The sequence below is a fragment of the Topomyia yanbarensis genome, chromosome 2 (genome assembly GCF_030247195.1).
Source record: "Topomyia yanbarensis strain Yona2022 chromosome 2, ASM3024719v1, whole genome shotgun sequence".
In the NCBI taxonomy this organism is placed as follows: Eukaryota; Metazoa; Arthropoda; class Insecta; order Diptera; family Culicidae; genus Topomyia; species Topomyia yanbarensis.
In genome coordinates, this window is record NC_080671.1 from 96,725,744 (window position 1) to 96,753,627 (window position 27,884).

The following is a 27,884-nucleotide window of genomic DNA, read 5'->3' on the forward strand; positions in this document are numbered from 1 at the left end:
ATTTTGGGTTTTGCCCTTACTGTGTTATGCGAATCTCTGACACAATGGACCATTATTTTCTTCGTAAATTATGGGAATGAAATGTTCGTGTCCCATTTAAACCTGATATTGCTCGCTATATGCGTTAATATCCCAAATTGTTGGTGTCCTCTAGTTGTTGTACAATGCATGTTGAGAATGAAATGTTCCGTTCTCTAAGCAACAATGGTTAGAATAGCACCAATCAATCTTGTTTACAACAAGATAGGCATTAGAGTGGGACATGATTATATGAAAAAAAAATCGCTCCGAGTAACTTTTTGGGTCCCATTTAGCTCCCAGAACAATTCTGCAAATTTTTAGTTCGATCGGTGAAACTATATTTTCGCGCCCACTGTTTAAAGTTTACATGGGATTTCGTATGGGGAAAACGTCTTTTGCAAATTAATTCTTCCAAGAGTCACCCGTTACCTCCTAAAAATAAATAGATGTATGATTTTTATAGGAAATTTGTCAAGGAAACAAAGTTGAGAATACCACGAAACGATCTGATGCTTGTGGAAAAAGTTATTAAGCAAAAACCGATTGATGCCCTGAAGATTGATGAAAATTTTACTTTTCATAGCATCACTGCTGCTGACGGTCGAATTATATACAAAATCTTTAATTTTCTCTTATTATGTACAAAAGAAGAATTTATCCCTGAAAACTCTTGCGAAGTGTCCAGACAGTATAGAAAAATGATTTGGAGACATTAAGAGAAGATCAAAACAAAATTGCATATAATTGGACAACCAACAACAGTGGTGCTAGAAAAAATTAATATTTTATCAATCGTCAGAGCATCAATTGGTATCAGCTTAATAACTTTTTTCTCAAGCGGTAGATCGTTTCGTAGTTTTCGAGACTTTGTTTCTGTGTTAAATTTCCTACAAAAGTCACATAACGGTTTATTTTTAAGAAGCAATGGGCGACTCCTGGAGGAATTATTTTGTGAAAGTTAATTTTCCCATATAAAATCCCATGTAAACTTTAAACAGTGGGCGCAAAAATATAGTTTCAGGGATCAAGCTAAGAATTTGCACAGATGTTCTAGGACCCAAATGGGACCCAAAAAGTTGCTCAGAGCTGGAATCTATTTTTTGTCCCACCCTAATAGGCATGGCTTACCCACGTAAAATGCTTCGTGCTTGCATTCTTGCAAATAAGGCTTTTGACGCGTGTTTCATGTCGGAGCTCACACCTCGCGATATCTGTGTAGTCACAGTTACACTGACTGTCGGTAACGCAGAGAAAAAGTATACCGACTAAACTCCATTGGGCACCGCCATTGTTCCCCCCAGGGACTACCTCTCGGTATTACTTCTGGGGGGATGGCTGTACTTGATGTACTCATTCACTCTCGCTCACGCGTTCATACGTCCTGTATGAGGCTTACTTGGGTGCTCTCTAAGTCACACCTTGATTCGCTCTCTAATACTCCACATGAGGTTTACTTTTGTGCTCACCTCTATCACGCCATGCGAGGCTTACTTGTGTGCTCACCTTTTTCATACCTTGCTAGGCTTACTTTTGTGCTCGCCTCTAACATACATGTGAGGCTGACTTGGATGCTCACCCTTAACTCCTCTGCCACGCCACGAGGCATCAATAGCTCCCAACATACTACGCTACAACCCTCCCATCTTGGCATGAGGCAGTCCTCGCTACACTCGCTCTTCTGCCTTGCTTCGGGGTGGCTGGGTTTACCACTTACGCGGTTGCCAGTCGCTGCGCCAAACCTGCCTCAGCATGAACTTTTTCTGCGCTCGGCCTTTTTCGCTCCAACTAACCAATCACTAGTTAGTCGTGCCCGTCGTCTGTTGCTCGGTGCGCCAAATTCCCTGTAGCTTACAGGCAATCTGGGTGGTTGCAGTCGAGACTGCGTTCCAGTTCTCCACCGCTTGACACATTCGCTGAATAAAGGTATCAGGGGGTGTCCCAGCCGCAGATGTCAAGCATTGCTATTCTTTCGACGTCGAAACGAGGACATACAAACAGTATGTGTTCGCCAGTTTCGTCGGAAGCAGCCATGGCCTGACAGGAATTGTGTCAGATGGAAGTGAACTTCCCCATGGGGTCTGCCCACCCAGCTCGATATGGTAGGTATCAGCCGGTGGGTCCACCTACCTTTTGAGGAATTATCCCACTCACGCTGCCATCTGGCGACCGAAGCCACCCTGGTGCGCTCGCGGGCTCCTCTATTTCCACGTAGCTCGAAGCACTCCTCATCTTCCCGGATGACCAGCCCGACAGGCATCAAGCTCAATATCACGCAAGATGCATCGTGTGATACCGTGCGGTAGGCAGATATCACTCTGAGGCACATCACGCGGTAGGTGCTCTCCAATTTCCGTAGGTAACTGGTTACCCTCAGTGCTCTTGACCATGACGGGCCGCCGTACCTGAGGATAGATACGGCAACGCCTGCCAGTAGCCTACGTCTACTGGCGCACACCTTTGAGCTGTTGGACATCATCCTCGATAGTGCCGCAACAGCAGTCGACGCTCTCTTGCATGTATAGTCGACATGGCTGCCGAAGGTCAGCTTGTCGTCTATGATGACTCCGAGAGACTTCAGACTCCGTTGTGAAGTGATCATGTATTCTTCCACATCGATAACTGCATGTTGTGCCGACTTGCGGTTGTTGATGATAACTACCTCCGTCTTATTCTGAGCGAGCTCCAGGCCTCTCGCGCTCATCCATTCCTCCACCGTGTTGATCGCATGTTCTGCGGTTAGTTCTACCTCAGGGATTGACTCCCCATAGACCTCCAAGATAACGTCGTCGGCAAAGCTGACGATCTTGACCCCAGGAGCGAACTTCAGTCTCAGAACCCCGTCATACATGAGGTTCCATAACACTTGGCCTAGGATCGAGGCCTGCGGGACTCCGGCGGTAATAGGAACCCTTTTTTGACCGGCATCGGTCTCGTATAGCAGTACGCGGTTCTGGAAGTAACTTTCCATGATCCGGTACAGACCCACCGGTAGGCTAAGCCGATGTAACGAGAGCGCGATGGCATCCCAGCTTGCGCTGTTGAATGCATTCTTCACGTCAAGTGTCACTAACGCACAGTATCGAATGCCTCACCTTTTTCGTTGGATCGCTATCTCAGCAGTCTTTATCACTGAGTTGATAGCGTCCAACGTGGACTTACCCTTCCGAAAACCAAACTGGTTGCTTGACAGGCCGTCCGTACCTTCTGAGTACGGGGTTAGCCTGTTGACGATGATCCTCTCAAGCAATTTGCCAGTCGTGTCGATCAGACAGATTGGTCTGTACACCGATGGGTCGCCTGGCGGCTTCCCGGGCTTCGGCAACAGCACCAATTTCTGCCTTTTCCATCTATCGGGGAAGCGGCACTCGTCAAGGCATCTCTGCATAGCTAGCCTGAACATGTTCGGGTTCGCTATGATCGCTGCCTTGAGAGCGCTTTTTGGAACTCCATCCGGCCCTTTTTTTTAATTTTTGGAATGGTCTTGACGAGTGGGTGCCAGAAGTAGATTTTTGACGCAATTTTGAAATCCAAGATGGCGACTTCCGGTTTAGCGAAATAACCCAATCAATATGGATATTTTCGGATTGGTCTTGATGAGTGGGAGCTAGAAATTGATTTTTGACGCTATTTCACGATCCCATATTGCATTCAAAAGGACTTAGAATATTTTCGCTAAAACTGTGTTATTTGTAAAATTCGTGCAAAGAAAAACTTCCAAAACTATTCCAAATCTTTTGGTGTGGGTTTTTTACGCGGTGCAGCGATTGACTTCGTTGGTCCTGAGCTCGCTCTGCCAATTTTGCAAGTTGGATAAGAGAAAAATACGGTCCTGGGCTTTGTCCGAGCACCGAAATTATTGGAGAAATCTAAAAACAGTAGCGCAATTGCGCTTTCGAGCTTTCGGCTGCCCTTACATAGACGACATCGTGTTTGGACGACTGAAAGTCAGAGACAAACTAAAGTTCCTTATCCAGTATGGTGAAAAGCTTTATGCTTACTCGCTGGCGATTTGAACTACTTGTCAGTATAACTTACATGCTGTTTGTTTATGTGCTGTTATTTTTCCCATCCTTTCAATTCTACTTCCTCCCTCCACCTTCTCCTTCTTTTCCGCTCAGGAAATGATGAGAAGACACGGTAAGGCACAAATCCCCGACTACACATGGTGAACGTGCTATTTGAGCCAATATATTCGGATTCCTGTTCTGTTGGAGAGTTAATACTCTAAGCGGAAAGCGTCGACACAGTGGCTACACCATTATCGTAAAAAGGAGTACGACGATCACACCCAATGCCACCCTGTCAAGCCTGCGTCACTGCGATTCAAGCACCCGTGAGATTCGAACCCGACAACCAGGCCTCTACAGGAAGCTTGTGCGGTATTGGCTTCGGCACACGCGAAATCTGCCCGAATTGGATGACGTTTGCTATCGTCTATTGCAGCATTCTCCGGCCGATGTTGGACAGTAATAATCCAATCTGGAATGGCGTACCGATGCACGCTTCGTGGAAGAAAACCTGGTCATTCCTATTCCGAAGCAAGGGGAATGAAAAGGTCTAATAATTTACGCCCTCTTGCTTCCTAGTTACTCGAAGAATGTAAACTCCCGAATCAACGATAGTACGCGTTTAGACGTGGAGCAGGAACCGGTGCCTATTTTGCCATATCGCCGATATCTCTATAGAGGACATGTGGCGTCACTGAGCACTGCCACAGCTGTCCTACTGGAGTTAACAAGGTGCTTCAGAGATCTGTCCTCGGGGTCACACTGTTTGTGCTGACCATAAACTCTTTGTTAATCTGGTTGTTGGGTGAAATCTACGGTGACGACATCGTGCTGGTAGCGACGCAACGAACGGTCGGAAAAACCCGCTATAGCATGTTCGCCGCTAAAAACATGTATAAGCCCTGTTGTGGCACAAAGCGTGTTGCGACATTGAGGCCGATACTGCTGGACGGAAGGACATTTCTTAACGCAAATAACCAAAGGGGGAACGGTTACCCAGAATTCAACACACCCGTGTTGCTTCTGGCCTGCTCCCAAGCAAGCCAGCTTAGGCGACCTGAGTAAAGGGTGTCCCACACCAAATTTCATCGCATAAAAACGCTGTAGAAAATCAGGTGTTTTCTCTTTAAAATTTGGGTAGAAGTAGTTTAGAGTGTATTGTTTACACTGTATTTTTATTGCTGTCAGTTTTTCGAAAATTGAAAAAAATGGCGTCACCCGAACCTGGCAGCGTCGCGAATTCATTTTGCAAAAGAACCTGGAAAATCCTCAACACTCTCATCGAGATTTCGGAAAACAATTCAGAATCTGTTCAAGTCTTTCGTTCAGAGAGCCAAGGACCGGGAGGGACTACTACGATGTCATGGGCCCGGAAACTGTACACCCAGATGCTGACGAAGCTTCGCCTCATCGTGGATGATGACATTTACGCCAAGGCAGACATCCGGCAGCTTCAGGGGCTACTGTTCTTCACCCAGCACGAGTTTGATGTTCTGGAGGAAGTAAGGAAGCCGAAACTTCTAAAGTTTGCCAATAAATATAGTATTTGGCAAGCGATCTGCTCATGTGACAAACAGAGTGCGCTGTTCGTGACTACTGTCCGGTACTGTAAACGGGAAGATCTATTTCAAGGAGTGTGTGCTTCCTCTGTTGAAGAAAAACGAGGGCCCTACGATCTTCTAGCCGGATCTAGCTTCGTGTCACTATTCAAATGTTGTCCTGGAGTGGTGCGAAGCCCACGGGGTCACTTTCGTGCTCAAGGATATGATAAAAAAAACTTTATGACTTGGTCATATCAAAAATTTAAATTCCTGCTAAATTTGTGTTTCGGGTGCAGTGTCCGTACCAACTGCAACATTCCCCAAAGATGTATCTGTTAATTATGTTTTCCACTTCTCCACAGGTTGCAAACAGGTGAACGACAGAGCCGTTATTTCACTAGCACTATTTTGTCCCAATATTGAGGTTTTAAATCTGCACAGTTGTGATGTAAGTAAACGTTGTTCACGCGTGAACGCACGGCACCCTTAACGGAAATATGATCCTCTTTTCTATGTACATTTTTCAGAGCATAACAGACGCCTCGGTGTCCAAAATTGCGGAAAAGTGCATCAACCTTAAGCAGCTGTGCGTGTCTAAATGTTGCGAGCTTACCGATCAGACCCTAATATCACTCGCCATGTACAATCATTACTTGAACACACTGGAAATGGCCGGTTGTACGCAGTTTACCGACTCAGGATTCATAGCGCTAGCGAAGGTTTGTAAATCATGGAATACCTCCAGGCAAAAGCGTGTTGCAATTTCGCATTTTTTTCCGTAGAACTGTAAATACTTGGAGCGAATGGATCTGGAAGAGTGTAGTTTAATAACTGATGCTACGCTGTTCAATCTAGCCCTAGGCTGCCCAAGCTTAGAAAAACTGGTGAGTACACTCACCGTTGTTATTCTTGAATTAGAACGTTGTTAGATATTGTGCCAATTCTAGACTTTGTCACACTGTGAACTGATTACGGACGAGGGCATACGGCAGCTGGCTGCCGGCGGCTGCGCTGCGGAAAGTCTATCCGTCCTAGAGTTGGATAACTGCCCACTGATAACCGACGCGACACTCGAACATCTGATAACCTGTCACAATCTACAGAGGATAGAGCTCTACGACTGCCAACTAATATCTAGAAATGCTATCCGTCGACTGAGGGTAAGTTGAAGCCAGGGAGATGCAGACATTCGTAAACTCATTGCTAAACCATTTCAGAATCACCTACCAAACATTAAAGTACACGCGTACTTTGCCCCAGTGACACCGCCGCCGACCACCAACGGACCACGACCCAGGTATTGTCGATGTTGTGAGATTCTTTGAGATCAGGCGATTGGCTTAGCCAGGAAAGTTCTCTGTAGGAGTAGAGATGACTGATATTTATACTTATAATCTAAATGCAAGACAGGAACACTAAGGCGGCGAACGTAAGAACTTGTATGTAAAATGGCTACAATTGGATGTACGCTAGTGAAAAAGTATCCTGCACCCCTTTGGGATATGAACAGTGTAACACTGAACGATAATAATCTATTCTAATCATCATCACTGAGTAGGGTCGTAGAAATTAAAATTAATGGGAAATCATTTCCCAAGGCCTGCAAATCAATCTGCAAAATCGCATTCTCGCCTGCAAACTTTCACACACACTCACAACACAAACATAACCAAATGAAAAACATAACAACCAGTGCAAAACCAGACTAACATTTATCGACAAAAGAAGAAATACCTAGATATATTTTTCGAAAAAGAAATACTAAAAGATTTGGAAAGTCACACACATTTCTCCGAAAAAAAAACACTTCTGTGGGATTCAAAGGAACAACACAACGGCAACCATAAACAAACATGTGTTCAATTAGTAGTGAAAGAATAACGCGTAGATCAAACGGAGAATCCGGAATAATGCATTATTTGTTAGTGAGCGAATCAGGCTTGGCATTTGAAAATAAAAGCAAGCTGCTATTCGAACGACAAGTCCTCAGAAAAAAAAACAGGCAGCACGCAGTACGTAGTACCTACGTAAAAGCCAGCAACTGGATAGAAAAATAATCAGATCGATTAGTTTTTTGAAAGCAGAACATTAAAAGAAGAAAACATTGCTTAAGCATACTAAAATCATCAGCGAGAAAACAATAAACTCTAGAGATAAATGACATTTGTCGTAAAAAATATTTATTGATAATCGAATCAAAATGGAATGGCCGCATTAATTTAGCGTGCACGAAGGACGAGTTGAGGAAACTATCGTCGCAAAACGATCTGTGAAACAAGCGTGAGAATGTGATATGTTATGAAGGATAGGGCGATAAATGTGCGAAATCAGCTGAAATATGTGTACGGAAACGTAGTGACATACCCACCATATGAGGCGAGTTGAGCACCAGTGTTTAACGAAGAACTGTGATATACATTTTAATTGTCAAACAAATTGTAGTAATTGAGATGTTCAGAATAAATAGCGTGTGCTGAGGAACCGTATTTGTTGAACTCAAGCATCTCTGCAATGCTCTACAAACAAAAACAATTGACCGACTGAGCGTTCGACCAAATGTGGGTTCGATCGAATCCGACTCTCGGTGAAGCGATCCGTTGTAATGCAAAATAAGACTGTATATTTGATTGACAATGGTGTGCTCATAGATCTAATTTCAACAAGATGTGATTTTGAATCCAATACGCTCGAAAATACGGTATTGTATTTGAAAAATAAATAGGAGGGTTGGAATAATTATCGAAATTTAATTTGCACTTAATGAGAAAACTTAACTTTTCTGGAACATACCCTTTCTGCCCCTCGAGAGTGCTCAAATTGCTCCACATGGAATGTTACTGCGTTTAATGATGAATGATTGGGAAAAGGGAATGAATTTAATGGTAAAAGAAAAAAAACGAACAAGTTGATGTGCAAAACAAGCAAGGAGCTAATTTGATTGTGATTCAATTATATTTACGATGCTGAACCATAAGGTGACACATTAGGAAAAAATAAAAGTAAGATTTTACATATAAATACAAAATGAGGAGTACTACTATTTTTTAACTGAAAATATTGTGAAAGCTCAAGTTTCAATCATGGCTCCTAAAACAACTTAGAAAGGATTTAGCGCAATCAGCTAAACACAATATATTCTGATACATGTTGCAATCGAGTTTGTGGCGTGTTATGTAAAACAGACATATGAAAATTTTTCGAATATTTTGATTAGTTATAATAACTTGAGGTAACCAAACCACTAGAGGCCGTAAAGATTCTGTGAGGCAAAAAATCTGTGCCTCTATGGTCCATATTGTGGAGTCATCTCTCTGTCATCGGTGATGATAGGCATCCAGTGCGAAGACGACGGAAAATAAATATGAACAAAACAATTAAGGAACTGCTTTAGATTCTCACAAAGCAGCGGTGGTTAGAGCCAACGTATAATATATTTAAAACTAGAGCCCAACCCGATATTCAGTGCAATAACGCATAGACTAAGCTCGAAACTGGCTTCAAACATGCGGTGTGACTGCAGTTAGGTCTGCGCCAGTTCCGTCTCAATCAAAAACGACACAAGGTACTCGGGCTTATTCTACGTGGCGTGTGACGTGAGGTGACTAAACTGACCTCACTTTACGTGACTTTTTTCACCCGATTCTGAGAGTCGACTCGAGTGAGGTGAGATTCCCTATTACGGTTCAATGGGCGTCTCACGTCACCCGAAGTGACTCTTCAGAATTGGGTGAGAAAAGTCACTTAGAGTGAGGTGAGACTAGTCATCTCACGTCACACGCCGCGCAGAATAAGCCCGACTCAAGTATCAACTGAACGTGGAAATCCGGATATCGTTAGAAAATCCAAGATGTTAGTTTTATACAGTTTTCCCAAATGAATATCGAACACCATGTTCGCTCTAGTTCTGTGCTCATCCTACACTATCATTTCGTGTGCAAACTCGAACGCGCTAATGCGTACCAAAACAAATGTTCGTCTGCACAACCGAACCCCATGTACGTACGAGGTGTTCGTACACACAGGTTCTTGATACTAGTTTTCTCTTTCTCTCACCCATCATCATTAGCGTTGACTCATTCTGTTTTGTGTATGCCTTTCTTATGTACGCACACGGTGTACGTACACGATGTTTTGCACATCGCTTGCTTGGGTTCGGTCTTCGATGCGCACCTGTACACAAAGGCAAAGCATGTTTGAGGTTGAACGCGTGCACGAAATTTTGTACACGGGTGCAAACTTGTCGATATTTATGGGAAAACTGGTTTTATATATACAGAAAACCATGAAACGTTTTTAACTACATGTTTACAAGATGTAGAAAGCAGAGCAAAAAAATTGACAGGTCCATTTAATATGATTTTCAATCGATCATTTGATAACCTCGCCTTTGCAGAATGGTGCAAATTATCGTGGCATAATCAGGTTTTCAGACTCATCGATGCTTATTTTTTTATCCCTTTATGAGCAGCTAGGGCCGAGGGTGGTAGTGAGCGGGTTTCATACATCCTTGACCTGAGGGACGAAGCTATGGTGCCTTCAACACAGGCAACGCAGATTCAAGGTCATCATTGAAATGATAAGTTCTGCGTTTGAGATGCATTTCTCCCGGTTGCCAGACGGATACCTGTACTTATTGCGTGTAGCTTTATATGTATGACTCTAAGCGTGAGTCCTGTGGTGGTGTGAGCGTGGAAGGTATGAGTTTGGCTTTCGAATCCAATGGTGCATATCTGTTTAGATTGGCGTGGGTGTTCACTAATTGTGTAATAGTGCGATCGTGAAGGGCTCGAGCGTTTACAAGTCAACGTGTTTGTCGTTTGCGGTAGCGTGTATGTCGTGCACAAGTTGGATTATTTAATCGCGCGACCATTTGCATATTCGCGTGTATTCTTGAAGGATCGCGCGCGTCCCGTGAATCTTATGCTTAACCCTCTAGTTCCCAACACCACCTCTAGGCGGTCTCTTTAAAAATCTAAATAAAACTACTAAAACATGATTGTATGTTGTCATTCGCACTAGTATTTCTTCCCAACGCATACACACACATTGTTTGAATAATCTTAGCTTTCTGTTAAAGGCAATTGAAGCTCAAGGCTGAAAATTCGATGAAAACGTGGAAAAAAAATTGTGTTTAGTGGTAATCTTCATTAAACAAATTTTAACTGATTTTGGAAATTTTAATAACTAAAAAAAATATTTTTGCGTAGCCTGTTAGTACCATTTTACTGTAGATGTGAATTGGTTTAGTGGAATAATTCGGAAGTTTAGCTTTTTTGCTAAACTGGTGTCAGTTTTCAGTCTTTTGTGATTACTTATCGTACCGAAACTATCTTTATGTGCAATTTTAGCTGAAAAGAAGCATGTTTTAAAATCTTTGGGTGAATGCCGCTGTTAGAGTATGGATGTCCTTATCATTTAATTATATTTAGGGGAGTCTGGGGTAAGTTGGCGGAATCTTTTTTTCTCCTTTTGTATTAGGCATATGGCGCTATTTATAGTCCTGCACTTCAAGTACTGTGTAACACATTCTCCCATGTACTTATGTTGCATTACATTCTGTTTCGTTCACGTTAAGCATTAAGTTTTTGAGCATATTAGAGTGAAGAGCTTAGTTTAGTCGTATTAGGGAGGGTGCCTCACCATTTCATTAATTACTCGGAATACAATTGATGTAATGCGTATGCATTGGCACCAGTATCTTTGCTTTCCAATGCGTTGAACAAAGATGGCTAACGCTGCTCTAACCACCGGCTTCACATGGTTAGGGCGAAAATAGGCTCATTACCCTAGGTGAAGTTTTTAAATTTCAGCATTTTTGTTATTTAGAGCTAGTTCAAAGCTATTCCACGAATGACTAAATTTTTCAATAGCGCGCGAAAAGAACTTTCCGTGGCATATAGACAATGTACGTAACCACAAACAAAATTTGTTCTTTTTTGTTTGCTTACCTCGGAATTTCACCTGAAGAATCTCGAAAATACTCTTTTACACGATCTTCTTAAATTAAAAAATAAAACATGAAAAGTGAAACCATCGCCAGCAGACACTGGTCTCCCCTACTATAAATTAAAAGTCTAATCTAGTCTAGTCTACACATACACAGCCAATACATGTAGGGATCCTGGAAAATTGCGGACGTTCGTCCACAATTTTTCTTGTCATTATTATTGTTTGTGGCACATATTGAATATGACACAAGCATTAAAGCGGCCAGGCCAACTGTGCAGCGTACAAAATAAAGATGATTCAAAATTATACGGCAATCAAATTATTCGTTCAATGAATAATTTAATCAACGTATTATTTTGAACCTTGAATAAGGAAGAAACGTGGACAACCGTACACAACCGTTTCAATTTGATGGGGGTTTGATAAATCGTTGGAAGTGACTTTGCTAAGAGGATTAATGTCACTCCTTTGGTCCTAGGCTCCTGGGATGGGACAGAAGTATTTAGCCCTGCCCTGGCTAATGAGCCAGGGTTATAGCGCCCTTACTCGCTCTCCCCTACTATAAATTAAAAGTCAATAATTAAACAACCAAAGCACTAGAGAAATACTCCTTAGCTTGGGCAATTTGCGTTCTGATGGAGTCCAAAATATAAACCATCTGAATTTGCTTATGTTGAAGTAACTAGAAGAAAAAAAGTTTGTTTTTTATTCGCCCAGGTGCTCAACACCACCTCTAGGCGGCCTACTTATTTTCAGGCGTTAATAAAAAATCCATTGCTTACATGAATTATCAACATTATTTTCGTTCTTCTCATCACGAAACCCACCTACAAAAGTTTTTTCAAGCCAAATAAAAATTTGGGCACTAGAGGGTTAATAAATACAAACGACCATGTTGCTGTCGCATTGTTTTCTCGATCAAAATTTTTGACAAGCCGGGCCTCTAAGGCCCGGTAAAATTTAAAAACCCTGAGAAAAAAATTATAAAAAAATCTAAAGGAACTTTGATCAGATTTTTTTAATTACAAGCCTTTGGACTGTTTGAGATTTTTTTGAATGGAATTAATTGAATAACTTTTGCGTTGCGTTGTGACGATGATTTTGGCAGATTGCACACTGACTTCATCATGTTTGGCTGCTGATTATCTAATAATAGTTGCTTAGGAAATATTAAACCCATATTAAAACCTCAACAACATGATAGCCATCATTACGGCCGCCCCTATCTCCATTGTTCACGAGGGAAGATAAAGGATAAGGTGAAAGGGAAGCGTTGATGCTCAACCTACTTAACGGAGGGACGAGGATTCATCAGACTCTTCCTTAGGTGTCGCGGAGTTGGAGGTCCACGATTCACTCCAAGCAAGCAATACGACCTGTAAAACATAGTTTATTAGGTAGTTGTTTAGTTAGTCTTTGAGTACACGATCACTCGATAAAGAAAAGATCTTGTTTAGTTCTTGGTTCATTTTAAACTCTGGGTAGCCGGCTACCGAGAGTATCCTGTTTCCTACACAAAAGCAATTTGAATTCCACATAGCCGAAGGAAAATACGAAGGATTGTTAACCTGATGCACTGCCGTTCTACACATACTTGTCCCATGTATAGAGGGAATCCCATAGAACATGAGACAATTAAGCTTATAACGGCAGTGCACGGGCTTGTTAGCAATAACGGAACATGCAGCTAGATTCATAAACACAGACGCGGTGAGTTTTCAGTGTGTATTGACCCGTGATTAGCGATACTAGTCAGATTGAAGTCTTATTGGGGCTGATTTCCGATCAGCTATTTTTTTACGGTAGTGTTTTCGACTAGATCTGTTCGCACGTTCTCATTCTGCTACTATCGGCAGAAGGCTGATTGCACCCAGTCGTCGGCGGTCTAAGGACCAAATGCCATCACTAGACTTAGACTCGCGTGTAGGCATGAGATAGGAGACTTGTGAGAACTATGTTATCTCACCGTTTGGCGACCTTTCTATTGAAATTAATTGAATAATGTAGACTAAAAGAAAAAAGGGAAAAAAGAAGCACCAGCGGATCGTTTCAGAACATGTTGAGATATCCAAGATTCGCTTGTTGGTGCTCGACACTGCACTCTTCTGCTTATGCTCGAGAAAGAATATATGTAAAGGAATGGATGATGTGTTGGAAATTATATAGTATAGAAATATCGTCAACACTTGGAAAATCTCTATTGTATTGTTTATGAGGGGTTTAACCTGGATGGGTCACTCAGCCTTAGGAAATATCTGTAATAACAGATGTATTCGTCAAATCTCATATTTGCCTGCTAATTTGCCTTGTAGGAAAATTATTTGCTTTTCTGTGTGTATAACAAATATACGAACCTGTGTGCATATTTCCATGTACAAACTTTCAACAGATCTTTGCAACTAAAAAATCGTTAGCCGCCGGGCCTCTGAGACCCGCTTGTCTCTTTGAAGGTTAAAGAAACTCACTAATGGAGCATATTTTCCTAGCTTCCACATAATAATTTTATATATATATATTTTTTAGAAGAAAGCGTAATGATAACAATGGCAAGCAATAAACCGGCAGACGACCCAACTTTTAATCAATCATCTCTTGTATTGGCACTGTACAGGAATCATTTCTTTCCAATAACTTATTTTTCCAAATGAACAATCTCATTCATGTCTTTATTAGATGAAACTTACCATTTTAACGTATAGTAGTGCATCCTTATTGTAGCTAACCAATAGAGCAATAATTTATTTGAGTCTAAAAAATGTTTTTGCTGGATAACCACGAAAACAATCTCCTCCAATCGGGTCGGGAAAATATCGAAACAAATCTTACTGTATTCAAAGAAAAAAATCTATATAATTATTTTGAACCCTTGCATATAGTTTACACTCCTCTCCCATCACGCACGAAAAATTAATGCTGCATTTGAACAAAATGAGTGTTCCTGAAAAAGAGCCGAGACTCAAAGCTGAAACACATAACCGGAAACTGTTACAGGAACGCAGAGTCGCTTCCTGCAAAAGTCCGCTTAGAGCAATGCTTAGAATGCTTAACCAACTTGCTATTTACCAGTGAGCAAGGGTGTTTTCGAATGACTACTAAATGATTGTTGTTGTATATATAATTGGTTTCACTGCTGAAGTCTAGTCGAAATTGGACTGCGCTCGTCGTAGTTCAGCTATTCTACGGGAGCGCCTGAGTGGAGGAATTTCGTTCTCACTTTCGTCATCGGTATCTTCCAGACGACGGGTTCTATTTGCGTTTGGGTTTGTTTTCTTCTTGGCATTCTCAGTGCACTGGTACGTTTGCAGGTTCACATGGTAGTCCCACTGTGAAGAAAGAGGTACAATTTATTAGTTAGGATAGCAACATGGGAGGTTTACAAGCATACCGAGCATGTGAGCACTTCAGACCGATGTGGATGCCATGCCACGTCACGAACCGCATCCCGGTGGCTTTCGATTGCTTGAACAATTTTCCCCGTCAAAGCATCGTAAACTGGGATAATAAAGAAATAATTAATAAAGATTTTATTAGCCATTAGATGGTTGCCCAAGAATGCTTACTTATCAATCGCCCCGTTCCACACCCAGTATAAATATATCGCTGACCGGTGGTGGAAGCGGGTGAAAATTTGGCGCGTATCAAGCTTTTCTGTACTCGATGTCCTCGGTACGTCATAACACTGGTATCACCTTCGAGTGCTTTGTTTGGATTATAAACTGCAAGTGATAGATAATAGCTATAGAATTGATCGGGTTTAAATTCAAAAATGGTGAAGGACTTACATCTTTTCGGTACTTCGTCCCATCGATAATCCCAATTAGCGAAACACAGATGGTCTCTCACTTTCATTTCGGCATCTGGTGGTGAAAATACTCGTAAATCCCACAACTTGATGCTCTGGTCTTTTGAATTCGATATAATATATCGTCCGTCATTACGCGAGTCGATGTAGGTGATGCCATCAACGTGCCCCACTAACACACCGGCTGGCTCTGGATTCACCTCATTAAGGCAACGACGGTCCCACAACTGTAAACCAATATTTTTTTTTTGTTATTTCCTAATGTATCCTACCATTTATTTGTGTAAAAATACCTTGATAATCCCGTTGTCGCTACCACTGTAGAAAATATTGGACGTTTCGTCAACGAAACCAACTGCATTGACATCATGCTTTTCCGCTGCCACTGGAACCATCAGCACCCGTCGATTGCCGACCAGATCATACGCATACAGGCAGCCATCGTTAGCACCTGCCAGAATCTGTTTGCCACAGTTTGAATAAGCCACGGTAAATACGCCAAACTTTTGACTATCCGAGCGGAGATACAGGCAGTGAATATCATCCGTAGCCATATCGTGCATTCGCGAAACAAATACTGAAAATAAAAACTCTGGATAAGTTTCTCCTTAACCGAACGAAAAATATGTTTACAACTTACATGCATCTGCCCAAGTCGAGTACACAAAGTGTTCCCCGTCGGGGCTAAAATCGATATCCAAAATCGACCAGGACACATTTTTCGCTTCGATCTGTCGTATCAATGGATAGCGGCTAGTTGTGGCATCAAACACTCGAATCTGCACATCCTGGCTGGCACTAACAAACTGGGAGCCATCGCGAGAGAATCGTCCACAGAACACCTTCGAGTTGCAATTGCTGATCGTCCGTTCGGTTCGGTTCGGCACGTACAAATTGTTGATTTTACATTTGTCACTGGTAACGAAGGCGCCATTCTTAGGACCGAAACCACTCTGGCGCTTTGCCAACATGTTAACCAGGGAGAATTTCTCCGTAGGGGTGCTCGTGTCCGCTCCATAGCCGGACGCTTGCTTGATGCTCTGGTAGATGGCGCTTTTCTGCGGGGATTCGGGAATGAAGCATAGTAAAAATCGTTTTAGGTGATTTACGAGAAATCCCATTCCCATCCCAACGAAAGATTCGCTCTTGATTTAAACACATGAAAGATAACGAACGATCCCAGGTTCTGTGCGATGTACATGGGACAATTAGGCGTAATGTAGTATAGAAGGATTAGAAGAGCGACTATCGGGCGGCTACTTACTATCAGAGTCAGGCCCTTGCTTATAGAAAAGAAAGGACTGATTTCTTCTGAAGGCACCACTTTCTGATGGCTCGTGGTATTGTCGCATGAAGTGAATAAGAGGTAAGTCTACCGAAAATATCGGCGCCTTTCAAGATGTCAACTGATCCAGGTATGCCGACCACTTTGACTCACATTCCTTCACGGCGACAGTCGCAGGATTTTTTCTCCGACTTAGAAGTCCTAGCTTATTGTCCTATCTTTACTGTGTCAGGGTTCGTAATCTGCAGCAGATTTTCTCACGAATCCAGATCGAATAGCGCGCGACTGCAAATTTACGTTTTTTTCCGGAGGAGGTAAATTTCCTCTAGAACCCGAAATCCCGTTTTTTCCGTGAGCCATTCAGCTCCCTACTAGTGTTGGAATGAACACAACACCCTGTATTGTATTGTTGACAAGCAGGGCTGTTCAATTTCTTTCCGGACATCGCCCTAAACATTATCAAATAGTTTTCCTATAGTTGCTGCTTATACTCACGACCTTGCCGCTAGCAGTAGGGGCAAAGCTGACTACTATTCATAGAACCCAAAGGATGACTTCAACTTCTCCATGTAAGCCACCACAACGCACTTTATTCATTACGCCATTTAATTCCAAACTTTCCTAGCATGCGCGGTTAGACCTCCTGCATACATTGAGGCATTTACTTTTGGTAACGAACATTGTACCGTCTACACGGATAGTACCTAGTGATATATCTGGATTATTTCACGGCGGTGAATATTCTCTCAAGACCGATAGTAGTTTTTGTGAGTCGTTTTTCTTTATCTTTCGATCAACTTGGCATACATAAGTTCACAGCCACTCTCGCACGGTTTCTTAACCAATTTGGTACTACTGATCAATTTTATTCTTTCTTTCTTTTTTCTAATTTGTTTATTTGATACGGCTCATTGCGGTAGCTTAACGGAGCCGTGGGTCTCTTAAATAATTACAATATAAAAACAAAAGTTATTGAGCGTGAGCCCTTACGGGTCACGAGCGTAAAGCCGTTGTCGTTGTTATTAGCTTCCTCGCCGATGGTGCTAGCAGTTGATTCTGAAGCATTGTATGCTGATTTTACAGTTGTTATTATGGCTTGAACAGCTGCCACAAAATTGGCAACCGTTTGTGGTTCTGGTGATGTTATTGAAGACAGTGTTTCGGATTGGTTTGCCGAAGATGTCTGGGCAATTTGTTGTGATGCATTCTCCTCAACATTTTCCACACAAGGTGTTCCATGATGTACCGTCGGGTTGCAGTACTTGCACGTAGGAGTCTGCCCTTCGTGGGTGCATAGCGTGATTTGTTTGATGTTAGTTTCTTTATATTTGAATTGTATAGTCAAGTGGGAGGGAATAGGTCTTACGACCCGCATTCTCACCACAAGAACACCGTTAGGAATACCCGGGAAAAAGTTTCTCCAAGTATCAGGTGTGACTGATTCCACTTCTCCGAACTGTATTTTGTAATTGATTCATGGGGCGTACACGGTGACAAATCATGTAGCCTTACATCTATATAATTGTTTTCTATATATACTGGTATCTTCACACTGTCACTTTCAAACACGTGTTTTCGGTTGTTCTCTAAAGTGAATCGTTTTGCTTGGTCTAGCGTGTTGAATGATATCAATACCGCACTGCGCAAGTTATGATACTGAAGATATATGACATCCTTAAGCCTAAGCTTCATGTTCACCTTCAGAAAATAATCCATCTGATGAAGACTTGGTCACGTAAAACAAAATCTTAAGTCATCAACCGCTGTGTTGGGTCGAAGTAGTGCTTTTTCATAAAATTCGCTCATGATGCAATGTTTCCTTTGTTCTAGATACACAGATAACTGTCGTTCACTTTGCTCTTTGTTGCTCTAACTTGGCAGAGGAAAAAAGTAGATCGAACGGTTTCCTTTGTTCTTAAGACAATGCACACAAGAAAAGAAGTACTGTATTGTGGTTCGTTTTGGGCTGGACCAGACAGCAGCAGAGTTTCGTGACCAGTGTGTTTGGTGGTTGTAAGTCGACTGATTTTTATTCTTGTTATTTGGTGTTGCCATCTCGCTATTCGTTACACCACTTTCCTTGGAGCACCGACAGTATTCAAGTACCTGCTCTACAGACGGCATTTCATATGCCCTTGTGTCGACACCTCTCTGTGATGATATTCTCCACGCGAAGCGAAGGCTGAGTATCTAGGACAGACAAGGATCATGTGTTCCAGGATTTTTCGGCATTTCCACACTCTAGACAGAAGAGACTCGAAGCTTGTACTGAATGAGGGTACTGTCTGAAATCAGACAGGATTTGCGTCAAGTTTAAGATTCAAACGCCTCCTGTTTACTAAGATCGGGAGAACCGGTATGAGTGTCCATTTAACTTTCGCTGACGCTTGGTCATCGGGTTCGCACTTAACAATTTTAGTATTCCCCTGTTCTATTTCCGCTTGTAGGATGTAGGATCATTCCAGTGACAATGTAAATTTCCTCCGATGAGATGATACTGTACGCACTCGCGACACGCAAGCCATGAACTTAAAGGTACTGCGCAGCTTCCCTCCATTTCGCTGTGTCTCCAGCGCTGCCACCCAGACAGATTCTCCGTACTAGCCAGAAAAGACTTTTTGTTACTGCTTGTCCCAGCGGTTTATTTCTAACTAAGCGTTGATAGCTTTGGCCATCATACGGCAGCCATAGCGAGCGTAGGTATTAAAATTCTTTTCACCGTCGATCTTCACATTCAGTTGTTCCAGCATACATTTCAAGGCAATGATTTCTGCCGATCAGTAGAAACTTCATTGTTTTGTTCTCCCTTTCTATCCAAGTTCAAATCATATCAAACGTCTCCATTGGGACATTTCTACGTTTTTTGTGATCTCTCCAAGTACCATTATTACGATTTCGTCTGCTAACCTAGCGATCTCTACGCCCGTGGGCTACTTAAGCCTTAGCATGCCATTGCACATCCCTTTCTGGAATGTTAGATTTAGGATAGAGCCATGTAGGGTTCCAGAAGTGATTCTAACCGATTTATGTCCCCTATCATTTACGTAAACTAGAACCTGGTTTTGGAAATAACTCCTCAAAATAAGATACATATAGCAAGGTTTTTTTTGTTAGGTGCAGAGATTCAGCAATCGCTTCCAAGCTCGCGCCATTGAACGCACTCTTGACATCTATATTTATCACGGTACAATTTAGATTTCTCCCTCTCCTTTGCTTGAGCACCGGTTTCGAGACACTGTTCGAATAGACTTCCATTTGCGGAATCCAAATTGGGGCTATCGACAAACCGTTATGGCTCTGTATAAAAGTTGGAGAGGATTATCCTGTTGGAGATAACAGTTCGAATGTATCCAGCAAACATATTATTCGATATGGTAAAGGATCCTAAGAAGGCTTACCTGATTTTGGCAATATCTGGTAGAGAAGTAACCCTCATCTAGAAACTTTTGGAGCACCTTCTTGAATATGTCTGGGAATGTCTGATTTGACGTTGGGGGTTCCATCCGGTCTGGGTGCTTTCTCTAGCTTTAAATCTTTCATCACTGCTACTAGTTGGAGACTTGCATCAGCACAGTGTTATCCTGCTCTATTTCGTTGAACGGTATAATTGACAGTATCGTTGGATCGTTGGGTTGTAAATGGCGTGTTGACAACAAAAAGGAGGGTCCAATATAGCTCTAGTTCGCACCTCACGCCTCCACGGGTTGAACGATGGTAAATGACCGCCAGCTGAGAGTTGCGTGTTTAGCTGGTAGCGCAACCTGGGCACTGTTTCCTTCTGACATCAGCGAAGTGAGGAGCGGCGTACCCGAGTGTCCGTTCACCAGGAGGTGCGGCTCAAACAGCGTCTGACTGGCATCAAGCGGCTTGATAAGAAACGCTGCATCGCGCTAGCTACGCCTAACGGGGTATTCCCACCAGCGCGATGTAAGTAGCGAGACCCCGATAAGGCAGTCTACCGAAATATCCTAAACACCACGAAAGGCAAGAGTAGAGCAAAAAACGAACTGAATTTACGGCAGACGAACCGGCAACGAATAAAAGAAACTCGGATCGTGGAACGTAAGAACTTTGAATGAATGGTTCGCGAACTGCGTAATGTTCGCGTGCACCTGGCAGCAATACAGGAAGTACGATGGCCAAAAACCGGAGAACGCGAATTCAGAGCAGGGGACCTCATTGTGAACACTTCATTCAGGTACCACATCTACTACAGCTGGTGGTGAAAGAGCAGAACATGGTGTTGGTTTCTTAGTGATCGGGAAGCAGATGAAGCGAGTTATTCGGTGGAAGCCGATAAACGACCGAATCTGTGTGTTAAGAATTAAGGGCAAGTTCTTCAACTACAGCCTGATCAATATTTATGCGCCAGCCAACTAACGAAAAGCCCGATAATATGAAGGATGCGTTGTATGAGAACTTAGATAAATCCTACGGAGATTGCCCACGACAATACGTAAAAATAGTCGTCGCAGATGCTAACGCAAACGTTAGGAGGGAGCAGTTCTTTCACCCAATTACTGGTACGTAGAGCCTTCATTCTGCTATCAATGATAATGGCCTGCGGCCTCTAACTTTCGCTGCTGCTAGCGGGATGACAATCAGTAGTACGTATTTTGCACGTAAGGATATCCGAAAGTGCACCTGGAGACACCCAAGTGGCAGTACTTATTCTCCAATAGATCACGTACTGGTAGATGGACGGCATTTCTCCGACGTCATTGATGTGAGGACCTTCAGAGACCCAAAAATCGACACGGATCATTATATCGTAGTAGCAAAGATTCGTGCACGACTATCCAGCTTCACGAGTCCAAGAAACAACAGGACGATGCGATTCAATGTCCAACGTTTTTCGGCTGAAGGTGTAGCAACTGAGTATCGCCAGAAGCTGGATAAGCGGATAGATGAGACGAACGTAACTGGCAATGTCAACAGCATATGGGAGGCTGACCACGAAGCTGTGACTATAACGGCGTGAGAAATGATAGGTACAGCTCAGCGGTGCCAACGAAGCGGTTGGTTCGATGAAGAGACCACAGAAGGACGAACGAGAAGAATGCGGCCAGAAGCCGGATGCTAGTGGCTGGTACACGCCTCAACAAAGAGCAGTACGAGGAAGCGAGAAGTGCCGAGAAACGAATTCACCGCGAAAAGAAAAGGCAACACGAAGGAAGTGTAATTGCTGGAGCGCAAGAAAGCATGGACCGGAATGATATGCGGAGATCTCGTGCAGTTGTGAACGGTGCGCGACATAAATCAGCGTCAGTGCCCGTTATGTGCAATAACCAAGAGGGAAATTTGTTGACAGACAAAACAATGGTGGCTGCCATGTGGAAGGAGCGTTTTGAGGTTTTGTTGAATGGCGGAAGTGGAAGTATATCTAGGAACAGACTAAGCATTGAACATGACGGACAATCAACCAACACTAAATGGGATTAAGAACGCTATACGTGAGCTGAAAACCGGTAAAGATGCTTGGAAGGACGAGATCCCGGTTGAACATCTCAAACACGGTAGTGAGCAACTGCACCAATAAACCATCGCATTATTCTAACAATATGGGCGGTAGAATTGCCTGCTAGATGGCTGGATGGAGTCGTTTGCCCCATCTACCATTCGATGATAAAAAGCGTTAACTAATCTTTGCTGTATTATACATTTTTGTTGTAGAAAGGCTCTGATCAGCATTTTTTCCAATCCATATCAGTTCCGTTATTATACTTTTCGTTGCTTGGTTATTTGATTTGGTTTTATCAGCTAGGATTTGTCATGAAACCATCTACTACTTCAACCTACTGGCTCATACCTATATGTTGTTTTCTAATCGTCAACATGTGCATTCCATTACCACCATCTTTTACAATGCATTCGACAAAGCACCTCACAACATCGCAATTCGGAAAATACAGCAGCTAGGATTTCCAGCCTCGATGAATAATTGGCTGCAGTCCTATCTTTCTGAACGCTCCGCGTTTGTTAGGATTAATATTGCGCGGTCAGACATAATCAGTATTCTCAGCGGCGTCCCGCAAGGTAGTCATCTAGGCCCTCTTAGTTTTATCATATTTATTATTGATCTCTGCAGTCAAACCAAGTCTAGAAAACTGATATTCGTTGATGATGTTCTTGCTGTTGATGTCGTTCTTGCTTCACGGCATAGAAATTAACTCTATGTCGCTTTGAATATCGCCTTCAAGGACGAGTTATAGAAAAAGACCATTCTATGCGTGACCTGGGAGTATTCTTTGGTTGCAAGTTGATTTTTTCTGACCATATCAATGCGACAAATGCCAAGGCTTTTGGGACGCTAAGTTTTTTAGAACGGAATACTGCAGAATTCGACAATTTCTGCGAATTAGTCTCTTTACTGTACAAGTGTGGGCGTGTGAAAAGATATTTCGTGCGATTTGCTCTCAGGAAACTTTCATGGAGCGGTCTTGTGAGATTATCGCCATACGCAGACCGATGAAGGTTGATTGATTCACAGACTTCCACAGTCAGATCGCAGCTTTTTGCAGACAATTTTAGTAGTCGACTTGCTGGTTGGCAAAGCTAGTATCATTGTTCAACATGAGAACTTACTATGTCGCCATTCATTTCTGATACAGAACACTTATTCCTTAGCTCCCCGCGGTGCAAACCGGGATACGAGCCAACCTAAGGCGGTTTTGCTTGAGCTCGGGACTGATTTTAGGCAGCTCGATTTTTTTTCTTCGAAACCACGTGGAACAGTTGGTCAGTGTTAAGTCACACCAGACTAACTGACATTATATTGATTTCGTGAAAACGAGTTTAAAGTTACAATCGCAGCATCCTTTGTTTGCCGTAATTCTTGTTTATTGTTATATATTTCAAATCTGGCAAGTCTAATGTAGCTGAAGAAATTCTTTATCCAGTGCTATCATTATCTCATTTTTTGATGTTTTGCGACTTAATCCGGTCTGACTTAACACCGACCAGTTATAATTAATTTTGGGCCGCACAAAATTACTCTAAATTCTCTTCTTAGGCTTGTTTACGACATTCGATTTCATTTGAAAGTTTAGGAAAATCAACATTTAGTTTGGAAATATTAGTAAAATACAGAATGTAATTAAAGTTCATACAAGCCCGCTATAGAGTATTGAAAAGAACATCTCTTCGTATGATATAATTGATAAGGTCTAACGGGAAACAAATTGAAAATTAAAGGGAGAAGGCATGTGAAAAAATCGCCCTGTAGAATGCAGTTAAATGGAGCATTCACACACAGCTTCAACGGCACGAAACGTTTTGATGTACGGCACGTGTGAACGGGTACAAGAGAAAAGTATTAAACTTATCCTGACGGAACGGTGACATTCCGTTGACGTTGACGGAAGCTGATGTATCGTCTGAATTGTCTTTAAAAGTTTACAACATTCGAGTCTCCAATACAGACCACAAAAATGATACGCGTATGCAACGTTTTGCATTGACACAACGGAAATATTCGTGATTCATACTGCAGCGTAACCGTTTGCAAGTTCCAACATGTCTCGACCCAGCAACGATAGTAACGTGCAGTGTAAATGATCCTGCATGAATTCCATTGCTAGTTATCCAAACTGGTGAAATTATGGGAGACTACTAATACTTTTTCGGACCTGCCATGGGGCGAAGTTTTTCTTCATTACCACCTAACTTCGATAAATGTGTATGTGGGCACTTTGTTAGCTGCTTTATATCTTATAGAATCCTATAAAGATCGGTATCAATACCTGAATGTTATTGAAATGTCGACCTTCTGTTTGGCAAAATTTACAAGGCTTGTGTCACGATTTTGCTAAATCGTCCCTGGTAGACACTCATCTTTTTTAATTCAACCTCTTCGTATTAAGAACACTGTTAAAGATTTTACTATTGAATTAAAAATGGAACAAAAACTACCTTTAGTTGCTCTAAATTCGGACGTCGTCGAATGACAGGCAGGGCCATCGAGTAGAAATGATCATTGTTGAGGATTTGTATCTCACCGCTGTTTGGAATCAGAAAGAAAATGATGTTAGTAGAGATGAAATATAAACAATAACAATAACTTATTTGAAATATCATAGTAGCAACCGGTAAAAAATTTTGCAATTTTCCTCAGTTTTGAAAATACGAATCAAAGTACATATTCCAAAACGAAAACTTGTACCTGCTTATCAGCTGTCGCAGAATCGATACCAGATGATGTTCACTCAGAGCTTCATCCGCATTCTGTTGGTCATCGTACAGGTCGTCCTCCTCGATATCAACATCCTCCTCAAACTCGACGTCACTCATATTTGACAGGGCACGACTCCGCAGAACAATATTTCCCATAAAACGACCGCCGGAGCCTCGATGGTAGGAAACAACAGGTAGCCCCTGAAATGTATTGTTTACCACAGACTGTTTGTCCTATATTTTTGCTCTAGTCGAATATGACAATCTCGAACTTTGTAGACAAAAACGTTTCCCGATCGCCGAAACACGCTACAAGTCCTGCGGGATCATGCACCTTAACCAGTCTCCGGGGTGTTCTTTTGTTGCGTTGCTCCCAGTTCAACGATCAGAACCAGGCTCGCACAATCGCAGTATGCCCTGTTTTCTACGCAACTTCTTTTCTGTAGAAACTTTTCGCAGCAAATTCACAACTATATCAATCGATTTTTTAGCCACTTTCACTGCTAGCCACCGTCACAGGTATCACAGATTAGAAAAGCGATAGTTACTCACGAATAGGATAACGGGTTTCCACCTAATTTTCCGATTTTTATTCTAACGCGGAGAGACAAAACCAAGAAAGAAAGAAAAACAACAATGACGAAATCAGTTTGGCTTTGGAAAACTGACAGTCGCAGAATGACGTATCATTTCACTTTCGTACCTGTTCCTCCACAAAATGTGTCGCGCAACACGTATGTTGCGTATACGCGCTATAGTTCATTAACACAGAGTTGTCTGGTATGTACACTGAGATGATCGACATGGTATTTCTAACTAAAAACATCCAGCGGCATTGGTATCGAACAGTATTTGACGTTTGATTTGATCTGGAGGCAAAACAATCATTTACATGATGAATTTTGAGGCCGACAAAACTACTTTTGGACTTAATGGGAGATCGGTAGTATAAAAATGCAAGATCTCAGTGTGCGTATTTTAAACTTAATCAATCAATAGTAAAATTTTCGACTAACATATGATTACAACGTTAAAACCAACCCAGTGCACAGTGATCACCTTCCATACAAAAGTCGGACAAAACCTCAAAAATGGCCTGAATTTGATAAAAACTTAACATTAAGGTAATTTTGTGACGCTGACTTCATATTTGAAGTTCATTTTTTTGTTTTTTTTTTGCCTCAAAGTTTTGGCACTTGGGGTGGTTCGAAAATTCAATATTTACGAATATAAAGAGCACTAAATCCGAAAATTCATTTTCAAAAAATTAGGTGCGGTGAATTTTTTTAACAGAATACACATTTTTTCAATTGTTAATAATGATAAGACACATCTATACATTATATTACGAACCCTGGGTAATCATGCGTCTCCTTCAGGCATATCATGAAAAATCACCTTTTTTCATACCTCGGGGCAGAAAGGGGCAAAACAAGATATTTATTTTCGGAAAGTACACTAATTTTCAAGTATCATGAACAACAAGCGATCTTTCCGAACTGTTTCAAAAAAAAGTACAGCCACTTTGAATATTATAACTTTAATTTATTGCGCGATTTATTATTTGTTCCTCATGTCTGAGCAAGAAGAAAGGCTTGTATCGACTAAATCGAATAGCAACTATAAGTCCAGCGAATAACCTTTAAAATGAAACCAGTTCAATCCTAATCGGAGTCTTAACTAAAAATATATATTCATTTGAATTACTTAGGTTTGAAAACAGTGTTTCTCAAAATTGATCATCTATTTCATCTTTGAAGTTCTGTAAAAAATCGAACTATCGGCCTCAGGACTTTGGATTTTGAGAAGACTTTATTCAACCTGTTAAGAAACAGGGAAAATGTTAAATCATGAAAAATCTAAAATAAAATTTTGAGGTTTTGTCCGGCTAGGCGACACTGTGCAGCGTCTGCTATCTTTGTTTGACGCATTGGCTCAAATGGTAAGGTGATAAGCGATAATTGGGGCACGCGATTCGAGTTTTCGTTGTGCTCACAGCTTCCCATTTTTCAGGTAATTTGTATTATTTTTCTGCTTCTTAAGGTTTAACAGAGAAGGGGCAAGAATCGAAAACGAAAAAAGCAGTTTTTTCCACACCGTTTGTTAGATCTTCATAAAAATCAATCAGCAGGTTTTTTCACGCGGTTTTCTTGCACGGTTTTTTACGACGTTTTATTTACGCGGATTTTCCAATTAATGCTGTTTTTTTACGCGGACTTTCCAATTAACGTGGTTTTTTACGCAGATTTTCCAATTAACGCGGTTTTTGCAAAAGTAAGTCCTTTGGATGCAAAAGACTTAGAAGATTTTCGGAAAGATGGAAGAGATGGGTCTGGAAGACTCATTATGGCCCGCACCCCAACAATATGGCTATTTTCGGAATGGTCTTGAAGAGTATGTTCCAGAAATTAATTTTGACACCATTTTAAACCAAATATGGCGACTTCCGGTTTAGAGAAATTCGCTATAACTCAACCAATATGGATATTTTTGGAATGGACTTGAAGAGTAGGTGCCAGAAATTGATTTTTGACGCCATTTTGAAATCAAAGATGGCGATTTCCGGTTTAGTGAATTTCGCTATAACCCAATCAATATGGGTATGTTCGGAATGGTCTTGAAAAGTAGATGCCAGAAATTGATTTTGACGCCGTTTTGAAATCAAAGATGGCGACTTCCGGTTTAGCGAAATTCGCTATAACCCAATCAATATGGGTATTTTCGGAAAGGACTTGAAGAGCATGTGCCAAAAATTGATTTTTGACGCCATTTTGAAATTCAAGATGGCGACTTCCGGTTTAGCGAAATCGATATAACCCAATCAATATGGGTATTTTCGGAATGGTATTGACAAGTGCTAGAAATTTATGTTTGACGCCATTTTGAAATCAAAGATGGCGACATCCAGTTCAGCGGAAATTCCCTACAACCCATGCAATATGGATATTGATTGTATGGAATGGTTATGAAGAGTAGGTACCAAAAATTTAGGTTTGGCGCCATTTTGAAATCCAAGGTGGCGACTTTCGGTTTAGCGAAATTCGCTATAACCCAATCAATATGGGTATTTTCGGAATGGTCTTGACGAGTAGGAGACAAAGATCGAT

General features: G+C 41.8%; 2 protein-coding genes across 3 annotated transcripts in view; one reads left to right on the forward strand and one right to left on the reverse strand.

Annotated features, from left to right (window-relative positions):
* The window catches only part of LOC131678898 (F-box/LRR-repeat protein 20), a 75,189-nt gene extending 66,595 nt beyond the window's left edge, over positions 1–8,594 (forward strand). Inside the window, exons 7-11 of the mRNA XM_058959323.1 lie at positions 5,932–6,017; positions 6,097–6,288; positions 6,352–6,453; positions 6,517–6,729; positions 6,787–8,594. Coding sequence (XP_058815306.1) covers positions 5,932–6,017; positions 6,097–6,288; positions 6,352–6,453; positions 6,517–6,729; positions 6,787–6,894 — 701 coding nt within the window. The 3' untranslated portion in view covers positions 6,895–8,594. The remainder of the gene's footprint in view (positions 1–5,931; positions 6,018–6,096; positions 6,289–6,351; positions 6,454–6,516; positions 6,730–6,786) is intronic.
* Positions 8,595–14,163: 5,569 nt separating this feature from the next.
* Positions 14,164–25,426, reverse strand: LOC131678899 (DDB1- and CUL4-associated factor 11). Of its 2 annotated transcripts, XR_009303754.1 has the most exons (9): positions 24,767–25,426; positions 24,517–24,604; positions 15,961–16,378; positions 15,614–15,897; positions 15,301–15,547; positions 15,079–15,234; positions 14,904–15,010; positions 14,514–14,841; positions 14,164–14,456 (listed from the first exon to the last, which is right to left on the reverse strand). XR_009303754.1 is itself a non-coding variant. In XM_058959324.1 (8 exons), the coding sequence occupies exons 1-8, from the start codon at positions 24,931–24,933 to the stop codon at positions 14,656–14,658; spliced, it is 1,653 nt and encodes a 550-aa protein (XP_058815307.1). In that variant the 5' UTR covers positions 24,934–25,426; the 3' UTR covers positions 14,164–14,655. The 2 variants fall into 2 exon arrangements, 1 of the variants encoding a protein (XP_058815307.1); XM_058959324.1 differs by having other exon boundaries at positions 14,164–14,841.
* Between the last annotated feature and the right edge of the window lie 2,458 nt (positions 25,427–27,884).

Excerpts from the sequence above, each read along its gene's own strand:
- LOC131678899 (XM_058959324.1), bottom strand. The coding sequence starts at position 24,933 with ATGGGAAATATTGTTCTGCGGAGTCGTGCCCTGTCAAATATGAGTGAC. Across the intron at positions 16,379-24,516 it reads CGAATTTAGAGCAACTAAAG|AAAAGCGCCATCTACCAGAG; the intron begins GTAGTTTTTGTT and ends GAATCCCCGCAG. Across the intron at positions 15,011-15,078 it reads TGGAACGGGGCGATTGATAA|TTTACGATGCTTTGACGGGG; the intron begins GTAAGCATTCTT and ends TTATTATCCCAG.